At 39.7% G+C, this 22,245-nt stretch overlaps 1 protein-coding gene across 1 annotated transcript in view; it reads left to right on the top strand.

The window, feature by feature from the left end:
• The first annotated feature begins 1,428 nt into the window (after positions 1-1,428).
• LOC122759885 (limbic system associated membrane protein) overlaps positions 1,429-22,245 on the top strand; it is a 66,690-nt gene continuing 45,873 nt past the window's right edge. Inside the window, exons 1-2 of the mRNA XM_044014872.1 lie at positions 1,429-1,614; positions 5,171-5,258. Of these exons, the coding sequence (XP_043870807.1) occupies positions 1,435-1,614; positions 5,171-5,258 (268 nt within the window). The 5' untranslated portion in view covers positions 1,429-1,434. The remainder of the gene's footprint in view (positions 1,615-5,170; positions 5,259-22,245) is intronic.

The following is a 22,245-nucleotide window of genomic DNA, read 5'->3' on the forward strand; positions in this document are numbered from 1 at the left end:
TACGGTGTTTTGTTTTTCTTCACTTTAAATTGTTAATACACTCCTTTAATGTGCAGTAAACTGTAAATAAGAGGACATTTTCTGGCCCATGGTTAAAATAAGCAAAAAAAAAAAAGTCCAGACGGACATTTTGAGGCTTGTGTTGGCTGAGGCCAACAGACAGGTATGATGGGAATGATTGTTTCATTTTAATATGAGAGGTTATCATGACTGTTGCCTGTTTTGCGTTTAAAGTGTAATAGGGTTAGGGATCAAACTAGGGCCCCCAACAGCGTCTTGCACAGGGCCCCCACAAAGCTAGAAACGGCCCTGAAAATAAGGGTCTGCAATTACCATTTCAAAAACCATCACCGTACAGAAAGAAATACTAAGAAAACCGAACTTGACAACAGAAACAATTAAAAATGTTTTCAAGCAAATCTGGATTTACACTTGGGAGGGGAGAAGTAGAAGGTGTGCCAACACAAGTAAATAATACAGTTGCTTATCTGGACTCCACACAAAGGAAAGAACCTCAACCGTGTTTCAAGCTGCGCGTACAAGCCCTCAACAAATCAGACATCCAACTCCCACTGGGTAACAGGCTGGGGTGACTGCACCACCACTTTTGTGCATCACCCTGGGTCACCTGCCAAAGACAGCAGCACACCACTGCCTCACTAATCTACTCTCTTGTATACCAACACATTGCAAAGCAGTGAGCACAGCCAGGGCTCGGGGAGTTGCCAGAATTTGCATGTGAGACACATCTACTGTCAGCTTGCATTACAGCTGATATCCATTCTCATTGATTCCAACGTCTTCCCACATTTACATTTATTCATTAGGCAGACGCTCGGCTCCCTTCTCTCCCGTGCAAGATGTTTTAGCTCAAGCTTACTTGGCATAATGTTCTGACGGCACGCAACAAGAGGTAAACAAGAGGATAACGGTGTCCTTTCTCCCAGACAGGAATAGGCTCACCTTTTAAAGAAGTTGTGTTTACCAGACAGAAATAAAAGCAGATTCAAAAAATGTGTAAAATGAGAGAACGAGTCGGAGGACAAGGGTGTCACATTCAGCGGGGGAGAGAATACGAGATGCTCCTTAACTTTGTTGTCTTATCAGCTACCAAACATTACAGTTACCTTGCTGGTCAGCAGTGTCGAATATAACCCTGAATTATGACAAAGTTTGGTCCGTTGTTTCAACACATGATTGTGTGTAAATCCTTATGTACAGCAACACGTTGCAATTTTTCGCAGCCTAAAATAAGTGCTTTAAAGTCACCGTGACGGGTCACTGACTTGTATACACCGGCTTCTGTTTCTACTCTACATCGGTCCTTGTACTATGTCAATTTGCTGAGCAGGCAGAAACCCTGTGAAAAAAGTTACAAAAAAAGTTACACTTAAAACACAACATTTTCCCATGTTTTCATATTCCGTCCTCCTAATGAAAGGCCTCTCTTGCTCTTGTTGTGCCCACAGGTGTTATGTTGATGACAAAGTGTCCAAGGTGGCCTGGCTCAATCGATCCAACATCATCTATGCCGGTCAAGACAAATGGTCCCTGGACCCCAGAGTAGATCTGGTCACTAAAGGACAGCTGGAGTACAGCCTGCGCATTCAGAAGGTAATGTTGGACTCAAAACTGCACTCAAATGTTGTGCTTACACTTTTGATTTGTGTTTACGTTTAAATGCGATACTGCTTCTTTGATATTGACATTTAGAGATTAATGATTGTGTATCCGCTACATACGAAACATGCAGAAACCAGGGTGGTTAGGTTCGTGTAGTATAAAGAGCAAACTATAAAGATCAGAAATGTGGGCAAGCAGCTGGACTGCCTGTGTCTGAAAGGTAACAATGGATTAATATTTAATGGACTGAATTTGACGGTGATATTGATTGTTGCATTTGACTATCAGCAAGAACTATAAAAGCATTCCTTGTGATATGAGTCGCTCCGGAAATTCTCATTTAACCCTGCATGGGATAAATCAGCCATTCAAATTATGGTTTTATATAAACCTACCAATCACCTCAGGGTACTTTTTTTTCCCTTCTTATGTGTCGTTGAGTCAAAGTTCTGATTCATTTTATTCATTTCATTTTTTTTTTGTTTGTTTTTGTTTATAAAAATGAGCCAAGTGAACTTTGAACCGTGAACTTTGAACTTTTTTCTCAGGTGTGTTTATATAGTTGGTGAAAATGTGTTTTATCAGATTGCCTATATATTGTGCTGGAAAAAAAGGATGTACAACACTCTATGTTGCACATTCTTATAACCTCTATATATACTGTATGTTTAATGGAAAAAATACACTTAAAACAAGTGTATGGGTTAAAATACACTTGTGTATAACGTGATAACCTGTCAACCAAGTCAACATGTTTGGCAAATAATATACAAACATACATGGGTTTAGTAAACTTACCAAAATGTTAAATACATACAAATCCTAAGACAAACGTTAGATTTAAACTCTAACAGCAAAGTTATATACTGCATAACACCCAAATAAACAGCAAGTAACAATTTAACAGCTCCATGTTTTTTTTATTTTTTTATTGCCAGAAATAACCTTCGCCTATGTCACATACACACCCCTTATATTTGTTTGTTTCCCCTCATGCAAACTTCCTGCCTGCATCTGCGCTGTGAGCGCTGCCGTAATGTGAAATGTATCCAAAGGAAAATGTAAATAACTGACATTCTGACGTCCTCACGTTTTACAAGGAAATGTATTTGCGTGGGTTACTTGTGTTTATGAATCATGGAGGGGGTGAGGAATGTACACTGTGGACACCAGTGGCTCAGGCAGCTCCGAGATTTAAGCTGGAATTATTAGTTTTCTCCAGTGTCACTCGGCTGCACTCACTTGTGTTAGAAGCGGTGTCACTTTGGGAAGCGATCAAGACAATGGAAAATAAAATCCACCGAGCATTATCAACATAGACACACAGTGATGAGACTTGAGAGCAACTAAGTATCTCCAAGGGGAATTTGTTTTAGAGGATCACTTGTGGAGATGTTTTGGCAAAATTCACCCAAAGAACGGAAACTGAAAAATCCCCACCAGCACTTTGGTGTGTGTGTGTGTGTGTGTGTGTGTGCGTGTGAGTGAATTATCCCTCCCTCCCTGTGTAAGTCAACAACAGCATTTGTGTGTATCTCCACAAAAGCATATTTCCAGCTTAAGGCAATAAAAGCACTTTGGGGAGGATTAGTGAAATTGCAATTTTGTAATTTTATTTAAATGTAAGAAAACACATTGGGCCTTGTGCTGTAATTCAATCAGAATGCCACGACAAGATAATGTTGTTGTTGGTTTTGAATTGGCAGATTTCTTTTTTTTTTCCTACTTCAAAACACAGGGTTTTTTTCTCATTGTTTTTTTTTTTTAAATATGCATAGGACTCTTCAAATAATTTGTCTGTTAATTGTTTGATTAGAAAGTTATCTATTTGCCCTTTACACGGTTACAATCAGTTTACTATTTGTTGCACTCTGACGACAAAAGCAGAGGCCAATGTACATTTGTTGGCCACTTTAGACTTGGTTATGCTTATAGGTTTATTTAATAATCACTTCCTTTAAAACACAGTTACAAAGTGCTTTACAGAGTAAGAGTGCACACAGTCAATGGGGAAAGAACAACACATGCCGTCATGGGTTTTGAGGAGTGATTTCAAAGTTCCTCAGGCAGGGAGTTCCAGAGCTGTGGAGCTCTGACCGAAAACCTTTGTCTGGTCACTAAAGGGAATCGGGAATTTATGTGGAGACACTGTACACATAAATGCTGAAATAGGGAATTGTTGGAAGGAGTATGGATGGTCCTGCCTGAGGAGCCAAGGCAACAGCGAAGGTTATCAAGTGCAATTTAGTACAAATGTGAAAGGCCATGTATTGCTTTAAAAGTAATTAGTAAGACTAATTAGTGATAAGTAAATTAGTATTTCAGAGGCTGTCTCTGAAATATCCAGCCCAAGTGTAACTAATAATATGATGAAAAACATGAAATTGTAATAGCTGAATCTAAAACAGGGGGCAAAAAAAGAAACTTTGCACATGCACTTCTTAAGACAGGTGCATAAAGAGGAAAACATCGATCAGTGCGTAGTGAGGAGACTCGGCTAAACCTGCAAGAATGATTGTATCGTTGCAAACCTTTGTCTGGGACCAAAGCGCTGCAATGATAAAATCATTCTTGCAAGTTTAGTACGCGTGCGAGAGTCTCCTTTGCTTCTCAGTGGCTGAATCTAGAAACGGTTCACAGAACAGTTGCCCACTTGCCCACATCTGAGAACCAATGGTTTAAGAGGTTCCAATAATTCTTTATTATTTGTCATTTCTCAGAGTCATAATCCCTGTACGGCGGAGTGTTAGGGCCAAAGTGAATAATTTCTTTAAAAAAACGTCATAATATTATGAGAATAATGTCATAATTATTATTTAAGCAAAATGTCAGATGATCAGCTGCAACTTGTGTCATGATGAGAAACGCCGAGCCTTTTGTGAAGTTACATTTTGATTGGGGAAATAATTCATATTATTATTATTATTATTATTATTATTATTAAGAGAAAGTCATCTCTTTTGTGGACTGGAGGAGAAAATGGCTGACAGTGGTCAACTGCAGGCTATCATCTGTGTTCTGTTGCTATTTAATAATAATACATTAAACAATGCTAAAAAAAAAAAAAGAATCTCATAATATGACGACTTTATTCTCTTAAAGTTACGACTTTATTCTCGTAAAATGACAACTTTTTTCTCATAATATTTCAACTTCCCTCTCGTAAAATTCCGATGAATCTGATACCAAAAGCAAAGACAGAAACGGAAAAATGAATCAATGTGAAAAAAAGGGCATTTTTTTCCGTTTCTGTCTTCTAGTGATTTTAATTTTGTTATTACAACTAGAAAATGAAAAACAAATATTTTTTTTTAATTTTAGTCCATCCCTTTCTGACAAAAAAAAGCGCCTTGTAATTCAATTTTAATGTTTGTATTTTGAAACGAAAATGAAATAACCATTCATTTTTGTTTTTAAATATCCGTTTGGGAATTGTGTGTAGGAATTGACCAAAAGATACACGGAACCCATTGCTCTGTCATTGCAATTACAACATGTCTTTGCTATTAAACTAATAAAAAGCCATATTGTATGTTGTGATATACAGGTGGACGTGTATGACGAGGGCTCTTACACCTGCTCCATACAGACCAAGCAGCAGCCCAAGACCTCACAGGTCTACCTCATCGTACAAGGTAAGACCTCCTTCCACAAACAGCAGGGAAATACAAAAGCATTTCCACTGGGAGAGATAAAAAAAAAATCCATTGTATACGGAGACTTTCCCCTTATTACATCTGATCACATTTTAAGGGATATTTCAAATATCTCTTGTGTCCACCAAGGTGTCCGTGATGATATATATGAATGTAAGTTGTCAAAAACAAAATGCTTTATGTCACAAGCGCCTCCTACAGCCACGGCATTTCTTCTAGAATGTCAAAATAATCTGAAGTGCACTCAAATTGCCTTCAGTAGCACAGGTGTGTGTGTGTGTGTCACATGTTAAAGAACACTGAACAGCCCACCGCTGCTCCAAACCCCTCAGAATGTGCTTAAATTGTCTCTTTATTGTACCCAGAGTTAAAGCAAGATGAAGGAAAAAAGCCCCGAGTTTTAATGCACCACAAACCAGAAAAGCACACAAAAGTTTTATGCCAGTTTCCCACTGCTCAAGCGATTCAATTGTGCCTTATTTTTATGCCCCGTTTTATTGCATTTTTAAATCTAGTTTATTTGCATCTTTTAGATTGCCCCGTGTTTCTCTTTCTGCTCTTCCTTTTTGTATCTTAGCACTTTGAATGTCCCCTTTTTAGATGTATATTGTCTTACTTTAGTGCGACAATTAAGGCTGGATTTGCATCCGTGCAAAGTGGGCCTCTAGTTTCCCGCCATATCATTCTACGTAACTGGATTAACCATCACAGAGGACCAAACTGTCACTCAAAGAAAAGCACTATTTCTATGACCTTGATTGTTTTAAGCTCATAAGTTGTGTTTTCATCAGTTTGCAAGTAATTAACACAGTGGAAGTCTGGGGGCAGCTGGTATTATCCTAAGACAGTTTTTGTTTTTATTTGTTCAGCAGCAGAAAAAGTGGAAAAAAAAAAAAAAAGATTGCTATTTTCAAGATGCTGAATTTCAGGGAAAAAAACTTTCAAATATTAATATTCAGTAAGCAGGAGCCACATTAGACTTCGGCATTTTGCTTAAAAAATAACTCATGATTAATCACTTATCATTAACTGGATTTATCCATGTCTTATTTTCAGCTTTTTTCATTAACAAATATTTATGCTGAGGCCCTTGTGGGGGTTAATTTAGCTGCAGCTACACTGCGACAATAATTTAATCTCATCTGAGGAATAGTTTGACGTTTTCCAGTTAATCTCCTGTCCCCTTTCTTGATAGTAATTATTTAATGAGAAGATTAATGCGACGCTCATTAGCTACTGCGGTCAGCACAAGCCCAAGTTGATGTGTTTTAAACTGTGGATATTGTGCGTGATAAAGAAGCAAGATCGTGTGTTGAGTGGTGAACTTCAGAGGTGAATTTTTATTAGTTTGGCTGACTGTTTCCATCCATCCACCATCCATCTCCTACTACTTTATCCTCCACATGAGGGTTGCGGCAGGGTGTTGTCCATCACAGGACAACACATAGAGACACTCTCACACTCACACCTACGGTCAATTTAGAGTGTCCAATCCCCATATTGCATGTTTTTGGACTGTGGGAGGAAACCGGAGCACACACGGGGAGAACATGCAAACTCCATGCAGAAAGGCCCTCGTTCTGACTGGGTCTAGAACCCGGGTTTTCTTGCTGCAAAGGCAAGAGCGCTAACCACTACAGCAACTGTGTTGCCCCTGACTGTTTCCCTTGTGAAGAAACTCCCCAAATTCCCCCAAAACATTGTACTGCTCCACTACCTATTGTGTGTAGAGCACAGTCACGGATCATTTCTCTGTGTCCTCTTTGTCCCAGTTTAGACCTGGTGTTAACATCAGAGAGATGGGATCACAAGTGGACAGCGCTGTAGCCGAGGCTGTGAATTAAATCCACGTTTTGGCTCTTAGAAATGATGACATCAGCTGAGGAGGTGATCCCTAATGAGTCCGATAGGGGATTATAGAGTTCACAGACCTGTTCGAGAACACGTCTTCATACCAGGGTCTGAACAGGCGCTTCCTGTCTCTTACAAGACGCCGTCTAATGAAGAGAGAAATGGTAAAATCCTAGCAAAAAAAAAATCAGGCTCATTAACACCCATGTTCTGATCTTCTCACCTCTCAGTGTTACAGCATGTGCAGATGTGAGCTATAAATTCTCTTTGTTATCCACAGAGATACACGACAGACATGTGTGTGCGGTGACCAGCCTCAGTGCATTTTCTCTCTCGCCGATTACTCAGACGCTTTTCTTTTAAGTGCCCTTTCCGTTTTAAACTTAAACTACGTTACGTGAAACATGACCCCAGATAAATATAACGGGCTGTCAGTGGAGGCAGCGCTCACGATGTAATTCCACCGCACACACAATAGCGTGCCGTACGTCCACGAACCCAAGATATCGTCCATTAATAGCATTTTTAAAGGTCAATATATGAAATGATGCTCCTCTTCGGGGATCCACGGCACCATATCGCCTCTCCTTCCCAGAATCCATTGTGTCCGATTATTCAGCCGTTGATCATAGGAATGTCCCGCGTTGACTTTCAGAGTTTCTGTCGGCGGCCTCGTTCATCACAGCTAATGCGACAGTTATAGCCAAACATTGATTCTGCTGCTTTCTTTCCCTGCTATTTTTCCCTCTGCTGTGCCTCTCAAAGTCCCATTTAATTTCCCTGCCATTGTTCAGCTCATCTGTTGTATTCCCCCATTATGTGGGTGTAATCTTCTCCTTGAGGTTGAGTTCAGCATCTTTCATCTAAATTACAGTGCTGGGCTGGAGGAACAGGTTTCTGGCAATTAACATGAATGTGTGTAAATTGCACTTATTCTTACACTGGACAAATATTCGAACACTGCTTAGTGTATGTGAGTTAAATTATGAACAATTCCATCACTTCTTTATCTGTAGCTTTTTTAGTTTTTACATACACACTTTTCCACACTTCTTGTAGGTTTATATCTACCACGAAGCGATCAATGTATCTTCTTGAGTGGCTGCTCTATACCATCTAAACTAACCTTTGCAAAACCCAATCTACTCTGCAGGATAATAATTCAGCCTGCCTTCATCTTTTAATGGGTACAAAAATGTTCTAAGCATCAAACATTGCCCCTGGTTACAGACCCAAGACTGGGTTCACATAACCAAAGCTGACAATTTTCTGCTTGCAGGGACAGGGAAGTAATTGGAAAACAAATGATCAGACAAAGTAAATTTGTGGTGGATGAGAAAGAGGCAAACTCGCAGGGCCCAGGCGCCTGGTACCGAGCAGCGGGGTCACCGCACATGACAAGAATTTCAATATAACGACACGCTTTTCACCTCAGACCAAATTTGACTTTTATGAGAAAGTTTAGTCAACGGGCAAGTCATCCATGTCATGGTATTCTTGTGTTAGGTTCTTAGCACTTCAAGTCTGTAGAAGACAACGACAGGTTCATGTTTCGATCAGCGAGTTAAAATACGTTCTACTATATATGATATAAGTTTGTATGTGATAGCTAATGTGTTTTTTCTATCAGCTTTTTAAAAATAAATTGTGTTTTTAGTAGGGGAACTGTGTAAATCTCTTTTGTACAGAGGCAACACTGAATAGTGAATTATGATTTCACCCCATTAAAAATACACAGTTGTCGCACTGATGAGACATGAAGAGTTTGCATAAAATTCAACGTCCACTTTTTGATCCTTGAGCACGGTAAACAATAGTGAGCGGGGAAATCATTTGCGATGAGAGCTAAAGACTTGATAAATGGCTAATGAAACAGAATCAATCATGTTAGAATGGACATGAATTCCATTTTTATGTTGAATTGCTCATATAATTACTGAATATTATGGCTCCTACAACAAATTGAATTGAGTAAAGATGGATCGCCTCATATAATTCAGTGGTTTTTATTCAGATGCATAAGACATCACTAATGTCAGGTGTAAGCATGTGATGGAATCTCTTGAGACACTCTTTGAGAGTTATTACCTGCACAGTAATCTCAAGAAGACAATATGTGCAATGACCTAGTGATTCATTTTTAATTGTAAAGGCATTGGTGTACCCCGCCTTTCACACTATGTCAGCACCAGCGACCCTCATGTGGAGGATAAAGTGGTAGAAGATGAATGAATGTTGGCACTTTGTGCTGGATGAAATGTGCATTGAATGTGTGTGTGTGTTATCTGTTTCCTTTAGCTTTTATATCGCTGTTCCATCCTATCCCCCACATGAGGCTCACGGGGGTGCTGTGCCAATCTCAGCTGACATAGGGTGATAGGCACGGCCAGTCCATCACAGGGCCACATAGAGACCAACAACCACTGGCTTCACCTACAAAGATATTGCATGTTTTTGGACTGTGGGAGGAAACTGGAGAAAACCTCCACACACACGGGGAGAGAGTGCTAACCACTACACCAACTGTGTGGCCCTGTATTGCTGTTATTTTTTTTAGAAAACATGCTTATTTTAACCACTGCACTGTCTTGGTTGAAAACCATTTGGATTTAAGTCAGGAACCAGTTTAGTATATTAAACTTACACTCATAAATATCACTCTAATGATTGCAGGGCCAATTAGTTCGACCAGGCAAAGCAAGTCCGACACTTCATGAACATAATGATTTTTTTGCACAGTCACCAGTGAAATTTACATTTTTAGTTCAGTCCATGAACTAAAGTTATTTTTCAGCACTGTGAGTCACTTGGATTATTATTTTGACTATTGTCCATGGTACCATCATTCCGTGGGAATATCCTGGTATCTCCTGGATAGGGAGACACAGCATTAAATGTCTGTGGTTTCCACACAGTGTCGTTCCTTGTGAGTACATCATCACATGAAATCTAAGATTTAAGATAATCTTGCTTAAATTACGATGACCACATATTGTATTCTGCTCTCTAATTTAGATCTATGATGTCACACCTCATGTAACGTGATGTAACAAAATTGGCACATGGATGTGTTGTTAAAATTAGACATTGCACACTGGGTTTTCAGAGTTCAGGTGTCTTATTTTACATGAGGCATGTTTGCCTGCGGAAATTAGTATTCATTTTAAAACTTTAAGTGCTGCCTCACAGAGCCATTAGCATTGCTGTAGAAACTTATTCAAATCCCTTAGATTATTTAAGAGAATTTTCTGCAATTACTTAGGAGGTGCACTAAAATGTAACAGGGAGGTGATTTTTTTTGTTAGGTTTAAAAAAACATGAACATATATAAGCCGAAACATAGACACAATCCCCACCTCAATAATTTCCCCACATTCATTTATACAACCATCCACAGCTGCACGAGCAAAGTCAGCACAATCTAAATACTTTATCATGAAATGCAGAGGCTGGAGAGTGATTCATTCATCTCACGAGGACCTCTTATATCTCTCATCCCACAGAAGTGGAACTTTTTATTTCATTTCGCACTCAGCGTAACTGACAGTGTGTCTGCGGCCTGCTGATTGCAATCAGAAATAGTTTTTTCTATTTGTTAAACTGTGCTTCCCATCAGTGTATCCAACATTCAGTGTTAATTTAATGCAACAACTGCTCCAGTAATAAAAAGCATAATAATAACCAAGGCTAGTGAGTGAGTTAACTTGCACTGTGGATGCTTTCATATCAGTGGCCTTAACACAGCCACAGTAAACCACAATTTAATTCTGTTAAATCTTATAATCGGCACTGAAGCACCAATAGATTGGATTTTGACAGGATTTTTCTGTGCAGAGTAATTACACAATAAATGAATGTAGATCTGTATGCATGCATGTTTCTCACCTACAGAGCCCTAGACATAACATGGTGGTGGGAGGGAGGCATAACCTGTGCACGAAATACTAATTAATAATATTAATATCATTCCCATGAATTACTCGGAGAGCTGCGTAAGCAAAAAAGTTGTGCTAGTGCTAGAGTATGATTTATTTTAGGTTGGGAATGAGTTAAAAGAAAGATATTCTCAAAAGCCCGGCATGGCTTCCGCGATGAGTAACATTTAAATGAAACATTGATGAAACACATGCAAGACATATTTATATAGAATTATATTATTATGGTGTAGTATCATGTACAGTTTAATGTTTAATGGCACTGCAATGTATTATAGTGAAGTTATTGACATTTACGATATAATATTATTATTAAATATTATTATTATACTTCACCACTGAGTGGTGAAGTATAATCCAAAGGAACCGTGAGGTGAGTTTAATGGCAGTACACTGTATCATAGTATAGTCATTGAATATTATTTTGTTTCACATTTGCTGCTTTCATGGTTTATTTTCTTTTCTTTTGAATCTATCTTTTCACTCTAGTGAATCTAATCTAATCTAATTCAACCAGTTAAAATCAGCATTGCTAGGTTTCTGTAACCTCTGGATTAAAAACAGCATTTTAATATACAGTGATATTATGACACCGAGCAGACGACACGTTTGCGCAAGGGCATTTTGCATTACAGTAGTTGCGCTGCAGTTTGTGCTATCGGGAAATTGCCAATGGTTTCTAAAAGCTGAGAAGTTGCATGTCAAAGCCAACATGTGGTTATTACGGTAATTTCACTCGTTCTGTTGCAGGAACCCGGCGAATCGGTGTCTTTGTCACCAGAGAGGAGAGAGTTGGAAAAACGCCACTATAGTGTACATTTTGTGGCCTGGTTTTGGACATTGAGACAAAAAACCTCAGACAAATTTTATTTTTTTTATTTTTTGTTAGTTTTATTCTGTTAAAATTTAACAAACACAATCTGGGGTTTGTGCACAAATATTTTTCTAAATAAAGCTTTTTATTGTTTTTCTTCATTTCAAATTAATTAATACACTATTTTAACATGCGGTAAATTGTAAATAACTGCCAGATATTGGAGGTTATTCTGGAAAAATGGGCAGAAGCACTTACTCGCAGGATCATTTTCTGGCCCTTTTATGCTTATAATAAGCAAAAAAGTCCAGACGGACATTTTGAGGCTTCAGTGTTAATAGTTAAAATTTCTGCATTGAGATATCTAAAAACGATGTCACGAATGTTACATAATTTGTCGAGTAGTGTGCTTACATTAGCCAAAAACATTTTCATACTTTTAAATCCATAGCTATCCTTATGTCCTTTTAAAGGTAATCGGCCATTTCATTTTTGTTGCCTTTAAATGACATCATTATATGCTTTAACAATCTCTGCTATAATCTTCCGACTCAAACCTCCCATAAAACATCAGAGTGAGGAAGGAAATATTCAGCATTACAAGTGAGCCAGTGTGTTGTCTGTAGTTTTATTTTAGTTTTAATTTTATTTTATTGTGTGTAGTTTAAGGATGGGCTAACCCTCTAGCATGATTCCAATATTCCACAGGATTATTTGTTGAATAACTTTTGAATTACAGTGCATGAGAGCTAATGAAAGAAATGCAGGGTTCACAGGAGGTTAAACTAATAAAGGCAGCTAACCCTGGTAAATTTCAGCCCTTCTGTGGGATGTACACTGTCAAATTTAATCAATTCTGCAAACACAGATGCAGTCCATTCAACAAATGCTTGCTGCTGCCACCACGTAATAATAGATGCACCAAATTAGGTCGCCATTGATGAATAATGTTTCAGTTTTGTATCTTTTTAATATAATTAATGATAGTCACTTTTATCGTTTGTCGCTATCCTTTTTTTATTAATAAACAAATAATTCATGCCCATCTGCCGCCCATAGTAATTGTCACTCATGGATCATGACAACTCACTGCTGATTGCTGTGCATTCTGCCTCATAAAGCACAGGGGAACCAAATGAGGCAACAAGACAATAATTCCCATGATCCCACCTCGCTTCCTGACGTCATAAAATTAGGTCTTTAGTGGCCTTGCTGGTATTAAAATCATAAATAATATGGTAGCAGTCTGTGAAATAATTCTCTTGTTAAAGTTTCTCCAAACGTTGCTCTCATTTCACTGGAGCACAGAAAACATGACAAGCCATATTCACTGAACTGTATATTCTGGCAGATTTTCATTTCAACATAATCATTCTTTTTTTTTGTTGGGTTTACGACCAGAGCCAGGGTGGCTGGGCAATCTGAATTAGATCTTAAATCCACAAGTTATTGCCCAATCTTTCCTTGTGAGCGGCGTTCTCTCCGAGACAAATTGCATTATCCATTCATAAATGTCACAGGACCAGTGACTGTAAAGTAGTAAAGTGAATAATCCCATAAGCAGCTGTTCCCTGGTTGTCGTGACCCGCATTCAATTTGCTGTGTCCATTGAAAAGTGACTTATCGTAATGTACTGCAGAACTTGCTCTGGAGCATCAGAATTGACAGAATTACGGCAACAATTGGGATGTTGTTCGTTTTTGGTCACGGCATAAAAACAGTATAATACAATCAGTCTGGTACACTGTTGCACTCATGTTTACTCTGCTTGTAAACAAAGAACTCCATTTTGCAACATATTCCCCTCAAGCATAGTGGTTGTTTTAACCTCTTTTTTTTGTTTGTTTCAGTATGGAAAATGCCCTTTTCCCTGTTTTTAAAAGTATGAGCTTTAACGTCAAAACACTCTCTCTCATTCAGCCACGGGGTACAACCTTTATCCCTACTTGGCATGTATGAATTTTTAATGAAAAGATACCAACCATAAAAAAAATGCCTGCCCGTTCCACACTTATCCATCTTTTCTACTTTTAAGTTCCTCTGTCCTTATATCGCAGCGCTGTGTTATTTAAAGTGCTAATCCGCCAAACTCTCTGAAGGCAAACATGGGAGCACTCGTGCAAGAGGGAGCAGGTGTGAAAGGACGCATGTGTCTGCGTTATTGCACATAATTGTCTTTGCTATAGTCTTTGCGAGGATGAGACTGACCTTTTGGATGGTATCATGAGACAGTCGGAATCTTTTAGCCGTGCCTGTGACGCTCTTAATCCACTATGTTCTCCCTCTCTCCCCATATTTCCATCTGCCATCTGCACACCTGTGATTTATTGAGCAGTGGTTCCTTCACTCTCACTACATGTGTGCATACATAGATCAAACAATGGCTCTGTTCAGTTCATGTAAGTGTGGACACGAAACTAAATAGAACGTAGCCATCATAAATTTGATTATTTATGCTTTTTCCTATGACTTGTCAAAATGTCATGCGCATGAGGCCCATAGACAGATGGACGGACATATTAATGGACATGCACAGGCTAGACTATATTGATCATATTGTCAGATCATAAACATTAGATACACACAATTGTTTTATGCGCACTAACAACCTTCACGGTGCAAAGAACAAGTCAGGGAACGTATAGAACAAGTGTATTCAAACAATAAAATACACTATTTTATGATTAAATACATTTTTTTTTGCTTTCTTGAAAGGTTTTGTCTGATTCATGAAAAGTGTTGTTTGAAAATATTGACACAAATATAATTCCATACTAGCCACATGATCAAACCCACATTCACATTGTTGCTTATATTGCCACCAGCTAGACAAAAGTCCTTTTGCAAGACGATCCCTTTTCGCCTGTGTGAAACTGTCACGATAACAGATAGCAATTAGCCTTCCACTCGCCAAAGTAAATGGTTTGTATTTATATAGCGCTTTTCTGGTCTTGATGACCACTCGAAGCTGCTTACCACTACAGTTTTGCCATTCACTCACAGGTTCAGCGCATCCATGTGCGGCACATTTTTTATTCCTATCACGTGGGTGTGTATTAAGTGTCTTGCCCAAGGACACATCAGCATGTAGACTAGCTGAACCCGCAACCTTCAAGTTGAAAGACGACTCGCCCTACCACTGAGCTACCGTCACCCCCAAAAACAACAAATAGTCGCCCGCACTCTCACCGAAGACAAAGCTTTTGCTCATCAAGGACTTTCCAGCAACTGAAGAGTGCATGGCACTCAAAGCCTTGAACACAATTTACTCTCTGTCCAGTGTCCAAGTGTTTATTGCATACAATACACCGGGATTGATGCCACCTCCACTGCAATTTACAATATATCAAAACTGAGCAGTGATGTGGATAAGGCTGTTTATCAATGTCTCTTACAAGTTGACAGTTATTTAGATACATGACCTTGGTCAGATGAAACAAATTATAAATATATTACGCCGATGTTTGGATTGTGCAGTTTGTCAGCTCCCATAAAGCAACAGCAGGCAACCGTTTTCTTAAAAGGAGTCTATGACCTTTGTGTTTTTATGATAATTTTTCTCAGTAAATTGATGGCTGTTCGTAAGACTTAAAATGGGGAATGAAGTAGGTCAAAGCTTGGGTCGCACACGTCCAGGAAATTGAACAAATTAAACATTTTATGAATTTCAAACAGAACTTTGTTGAAGTCAGTGGTCATGATTACCATGCTTTTAGCTTCCTCTGTGAATTTTTACATCCTTAATTTCTTGCCCCTTCCATACAAAACTATCTACAATGTTCATCCTCAGCTGTACGTACTCACTGACTCTGGTGTTTGGTGCACTGCAGGCAGTGTATACTGAATTTTAGAGCTTTTTCACAGTGAACAGCTGCTGCAGTATAACATAACACAAGTAAAATGTGAGGGTGCGGGAAAGATATGACCCAAATGCAGTATAGTATTGACACAAAAAATAGTCTTGAATAAAAAACAAACTAAATAAATAAATAAAAAAAGGCAAAAATAACCTAAAGCCCAAAGAGTATTGCGGGAACAGAACATGAGGACATAAGAAAAGAGAGCAGGAGTCCAAATCAGAGCAAAACAGAACATATTAAGACTGACAAAGCGACAGTGGAGCACAGAGACTAAATGGACCACGGAGTCAGGAAAAATTATTAGACAAACACTGTAGATATACAGTAGCTGGACAAGGTACAGACAGTAGGAGGAGCTCCAAAATAAAAAATAACAAGGAAACCATGAGCAAAGAACTAAAATAACCCAAGTCCATGTAAACAACAACAGAAAGTGCAATAAACCAGAAGAAAACACTCTTTGTACTTTATTTTCAGCTTTTAATCTTTACAGGCATCTCCATACTTCCTGCCCATGCATGCAAGCTCTATCACATTCTATTCCATTCCAATAATTTTTCAGCTGCATTTGACTTTAAGCATGGAGTCCGCACTTATCGTGGTGAATACAGGTTGGTAACATCATTTATGTCACATGGACCAAAGCTTACTCATGGATGCAGGATGTGAAGAAGCAATCAAAATAAGAGATTTGGGCTTCTTGAAAACCTCCCAACAAACCCACCAGAAGCATTTGTGTGATGGGCCAGCAGTAAGCCAATGTACCCCACTGTGCCTGCCATACCAGCGACGAGACACAGATCTGTGTGCAACAGCCCTCCAGGAACAACACTGCATGTCACCGTCACATTGTCCATTATTTCATACAGCTACGCAACTGAATGAAGTAGAGGAATAAGAGAAAGAGAGAAGGAGAAAGCAGCCACACACATTTACCAATGCCTTTGAACCTTCATAATGAAACTGACTCCTTGAAGTTTTAATGAAAGCAACAATTTACCATTCCCTTTTTCTCCCTGGGCTACTGAGCTTATGTTGCTTAGACTGGATCTCTGAAAGAAAAAAAAAAAAATGCAGCCTCCTTTAATCTTCTTTATGCTGGCTGTGAGAAGTGCTCTCATGCATTTAAATGGGGCCATCCCATGGGCAGCCATGACAGCCGGGGTATTTGCTGGGGATGCAGGTGAGCCTCTGCGGCCATATTTCACTGACTAACCAGGCGAGCCACTGGCCATCGGTTCTGACCAGCATCTCCCCTGGTCTTATCTCTGATATGGAGGAGTACTATTTCTTTCTCCATCACGTCCTCTCCCCACACACATAACTATTACTTGTGTAGAACCTGCCAGTATCCTTTCCCTCCATCTTGTTTCCATCATCTAAGTGACCTGGGCCTGTCAGATAAATGAACAACCCCTTGGAACTCAAGCCTGTGAATGCACATGGAAGTGAGATTGAGTGGCACAGTTAAACCTGACCTCACTTGCTTTCTCCAAGAGGTAAAGATGAGGTTAGTTTGTGTGCAGAGGTATTGTCAGTGTGTGTCTGAAAACATACAACATGTAGCACTGCCTATGTGGTCCGTCTTGTGATTGCCTTTTGAGGATGCCTCCCTCATGTGTTGTAACCTGTGCTTTGCCCATTTCCCCTGCTGTGGCTTACTAGAAAGTCGCCAGCTTTTCTTTGCCCTACCACCAGAGTGGGTGGCTTGTCAGTGAGGGACGCTAGGACGTCACCTCCATGGAATTAGATTTGTGTCAATCTTTTCAAACAACACTTTTCATGACGCAAGCAACACATTTTTTTTTAGCTCCCTCATTTGTTCTTTGTGCCAATGCTTTTTGTTTGCGATTCTGACCACGGGCAGGCCTTAGAGAGCTGCCTACCGATTGGCTACTGAGTATTGGAGTGACAAGCTTAGACCGTCACTGACCGTCTGGAACTTATAATTGTAAGTAACTAACATTTTTGTCAGGTTATAAACGTTAGATACTTTTTGAGATTATAAACTTTAGAGACCGTTTGTATAATTTTGTCAGATATCGACAGGGAAAAGTTGGGGAACGAGTTCCAGTTGCTTCTTAAAAAGTGTTGCTTGCTTCGTGAACAATGAAAATATTGACACCAATCTAATTCCATACACCTCCATCAACAATGCAGACAAAAGAAGGCAACTTATCTTCCACATAAATAATTAAAAAAATAATTATGAAATTAAAAATTACTTACACATTGTATGGTGTGTACTTGTTGTGCACACTGTTTAGTTAATTACTTATACTTATATGTTTCCTGGTAACATGAGTGTGTATGACTGTCCTTTAACTTTTGGTAAGCAGATGACCTGGTGCTGCTCTCTCATTGGTTACAACCACATCCCTCTGGCCAATCAAATGACACTGTTATGGCTTCCCTGTTGACCAATCCCGAAGCGAGTGGAATGCTCCAGTATACGTCTGTGTTTACATGCACATGCCACACTAGCCTGTGATTCATGTAAATAGCTTATGAGGGATAAGCATTACCCAAATAAGCCCTTCCGGCAATGAGTAACCTGAATAAGATAGCAAAGCTCTCCTTGGCTCGTACACCGTGTTTGATCTGCAGCTCCAGGTCAAAGTCTGTGTGATCGCAATGAAGCCACATAACTTGTAGAAAGACCTTTGCGACATACTGAAGTTTTCTGTCTATTCACCGTTATCAAATTCATGTTCAAGTAGTGCTTGTTTTTCATCACCAGCCGCCACTACCTACTACCCTGGGTCACCTGCTGTGTTTGTGTTGTGTGTGTACTTTTTGTGTGAACTGTCTGCCACTCAGCCCTGTTGCTGTTCAGGTCAGTCCTACTGCTAAGCCTTGATCCTGCCTTTATCACCAGAGGCTGGATAAGAGCAGGGAGGGGGAGAGACAGGGAAAGAGGGAGGCGAGGTAGAGATACCAGCAGAGGACCAGCAGATATACAGTATAACAGTTGTATCAAGTTACTGTATATGTTTAGACAGGACACGTCTGAATCACTGGTGACATTTATACACACAGTTGCATAGATTGTTGAAAATAAATTGTACTCATATCAATTTTAGTCATAGCATAATTATGTTGACAATACTGCTAATGCCAACGATAATTATAGTCACCTCACAACTGGATCTGGATCCTGCAGCCCAGGGTCAACCTGCAAGATGATGGCATAGACAGTGAGAAGACAGGAAGAAAATGCACACGCTAGGGAAAGAAAGAACAAGCTTAATGATGTGCAATAATGTCACATTCATACCCTGAGTGTGAGGAAGTGAGTGTGAGTGCACCACAGGACCTCCCCAGCAGTCTAAGTCTATGGCAAATGGTTCAGGTTTCCCTTAGCCAGCTCTAACAATAAACTGTGTCAAAATGGAGGGTTTTAAGTCTTAAAAACTTTAAATACAGACAGGGTGTCCGTCTCCTGAACCACCACTGGGAGCTGGGTAACTGAAGGCTCTGCCTCCTATTCTCCTCTCTACTCTTGTAGACTGGGGAACCACAAGTAAGCCAGGCATTGTGGCACTGAAGCGATTTGGTGTAAAACTTGTTCTTTAAGGTATGATGGTGCTTGATCAGTAAGTGCTTTGCACATGAGGAGGGCGATTTTCTTTTCTTTTTTTTTATAAATTGAATTCATTTCAGAGTGTACCTTGTTGCTCAGGTGTTTCAGGCACAGAGCTGCCATGTTGATTCAACCATCAACCATGTTGATTCAAACTACTTAACTCTTCCACTTCTCTCTACTGTCAGCCGATTGAAAAATAAGTGCAAGCCCACTTATAATAGCAACAACAATCACTCATTCTGCTTTTAGCCATGCCAGCGGACTAGCTCCAGGGAAGGCCTGATGCTCTCTCGGCCACTATACCACTCAGACTCAAATGCAACAACTAGTCGATGGACGGGCTTGAGATTTTTTTTTTTTTCAGACACTTAAATCTATGACAACCGCTGCTGACATTGGTGACAGCTTTATATGTTGCATTGATGCGGAATTCCACAAACTTGTGAAATGTTGCACATTGCCCTGTTTTTTTGAGCAAAAGGTGATGCATTAACCACTCATCTGGTGTCATTGTCACAGTATATTTAATTTGCCCACTCACCTAGTTTATGACGGGGCCACACGGAGGTGTAGTGGTTAGCACTCTCGCCTTGCAGCGAGAAGACCCGGATTCGAGCCCCGGTTGGAACAAGGGCCTTTCTGCATGGAGTTTGCATGTTCTCCCCGTGTGTGCGTGGGTTCTCTCCGGGTTCTCCGGTTTCCTCCCACAGTCCAAAAACATGCAATGTGGGGAATAGGTGAATTGGACACTCGAAATTGACCGTAGGAGTGAATGTGAGAGTGAATGGTTGTTTGTCTCTAGTTGTGTGTGGCCCTGCGATGGACTGGCAAACTGTCCCGGGTGTACCCCGCCTATCGCCCGATGTAGCTGAGATTGGCACAGCACCCCCCGCGACCCTCTGGTGGAGGATAAAGCGGTTAGATGATGACTGACTGACCTTGTTTATGACCAAAAAAGGGAATGCATGTGACATTCCCATAACACTCAGTTGTACCACGTGTTTAATGAAACACCTTTATAGTAACAGAGCTGATGAAAGAGGATAATGTTGGTGTCACAACGGAGGAATTGTGAAATGGAGACGTTATGGTGTTAACATTTTAATGTTCATTTTCCTCCTATGTTGTGGACAGTCATATTTTGCCATGCAATATGACGGAATGTAGATGTTTCATCGTCAAATGTCAGAGCAGAGAACATCTCATTCCTGTTGCTTTCTCGCTGCAGTCGCTCACATTATTCTTTCACTAAAAGTAAATTCCAAATATCCTTCCCATTAGTCATATCAAACACTTCATTAAATGAATGAAAAAGTGGCACAGGTATGAATAAAAGTAAGCAAGGTGACATCAGAAAGAGCTGGAGATGTGTGGTTACATGGAGAAGACTATAACATTTTGACTGAGCATAAACTAAAAGTGCATAGTTTTATAACACACTGGCTGATCACATACTTGTGCACATCCTCAGTCTCTACCTGTGAGATTTCTTGGCTGGTACTTCTGTAAGTGCCCACTGCCCCAGCAGATGTCTGGCATGTTATTTTGCTGGACCATATGTTATAACCAGCAGTGCTTTACATATTAAATCTTCTGTGTGGCAGCAGACTGCTAAACACTCATCGTGACGAGAATCTGTCGCGTTGGATGTCTCTTTGATGGAGGGCTGCTTTACAAAAATCCCGGGGAAGTATTTGATCTAAAAATGTGTGTGGTAAGTAGTGTGAAATGTTGTCAGAAATGTTCTCTTATGATAGTACTTTTTTTTATACGGCGAGCGGAAGTATGACCGACTAAATTTGAACATTGCGTAAAGTGACTGCAGCTGCCTTGATGTCACTCTGTTTAATTTTATTCCATTCTCGGTGTGAATTTTCCCCTTAGAAGTACACACATGCACTGCAATCAAAACACAGGCCTGAGGAGAAAATAAAAATACATCTCACAAATGAGAAAAAATAGCTTATCACTTGTAGAGGGAAAATATTTATGACTCTTCATTACAATATGCTGCTCTCTAATGTAATGCAAAGGCATCTCACAGCCACAGTCGCTGAGTGTTGTCAAGTATGTCCTTCTTCCTGGTACTTTGATGCGCAGCCACGAATTTGATGGGAAATATTTTTTTTTCCCTGGGGGGGGGATGGTCTTTGAGAGCTGGCACTGGTCGGCTGCTGCAGTTGCCACTGTGGTGAATAACATACGGGCTTATTATCTGTCCTCAGAGCTAGAAAAGACTCTCCCAACACCAGCCACTTGCTCATTAGACCGCAGCTCTAGGCAAAGCACAAAAACGGAAACTAGGAAAGGAAGACTAAGAGGAAAGATGACATGGATGAGGCAAATAGGATGAGTTGAGGGTACAGAATGGCGACAGTGGAAATTCAAGGCAGGACGGAGGAAGAGACTCGGAAAGGACAAGAGTTGTCCGTATGTACTAATTTTGTGTAATTATGACTGACTGACATTAAGACACAAAAAAGAGATAATGGCTGCAAATCCTACTTGTATGGACAAAGAGAGTGTACAGCCACTAGGGGCGACTCCACTAGTTGCAAAAAGAAGCCTTGACATCAGTAAACAGTCTCAGGAGTTAATGGTCTCAGTTTCTAATTTGGGTTTTCTTTAATAGCACATGAGGTCAATTGAGAGAATTGTGATCCAATTTAGAGGAAATAGATGTTTATGTATATATATACAGTATGTATATATATATATATATATATATATATATATATATATATATATATATACATGTACATATATAAATATATATATGCAAAGCATTTATAGTGCAATGTTGATGTGCAGAGCAACCATTTTGTATTTGGAGGTCTCTCACTTCAGGTGGGCGTTTCAGTTGAACTTTGCGACTATAGACTTGTTAATTCCAAATGCCCCGTTAAAAGGAAAGGCACCG

The sequence above is a fragment of the Solea senegalensis genome, unplaced genomic scaffold (assembly GCF_019176455.1).
Source record: "Solea senegalensis isolate Sse05_10M unplaced genomic scaffold, IFAPA_SoseM_1 scf7180000012571, whole genome shotgun sequence".
Taxonomy (NCBI): Eukaryota; Metazoa; Chordata; class Actinopteri; order Pleuronectiformes; family Soleidae; genus Solea; species Solea senegalensis.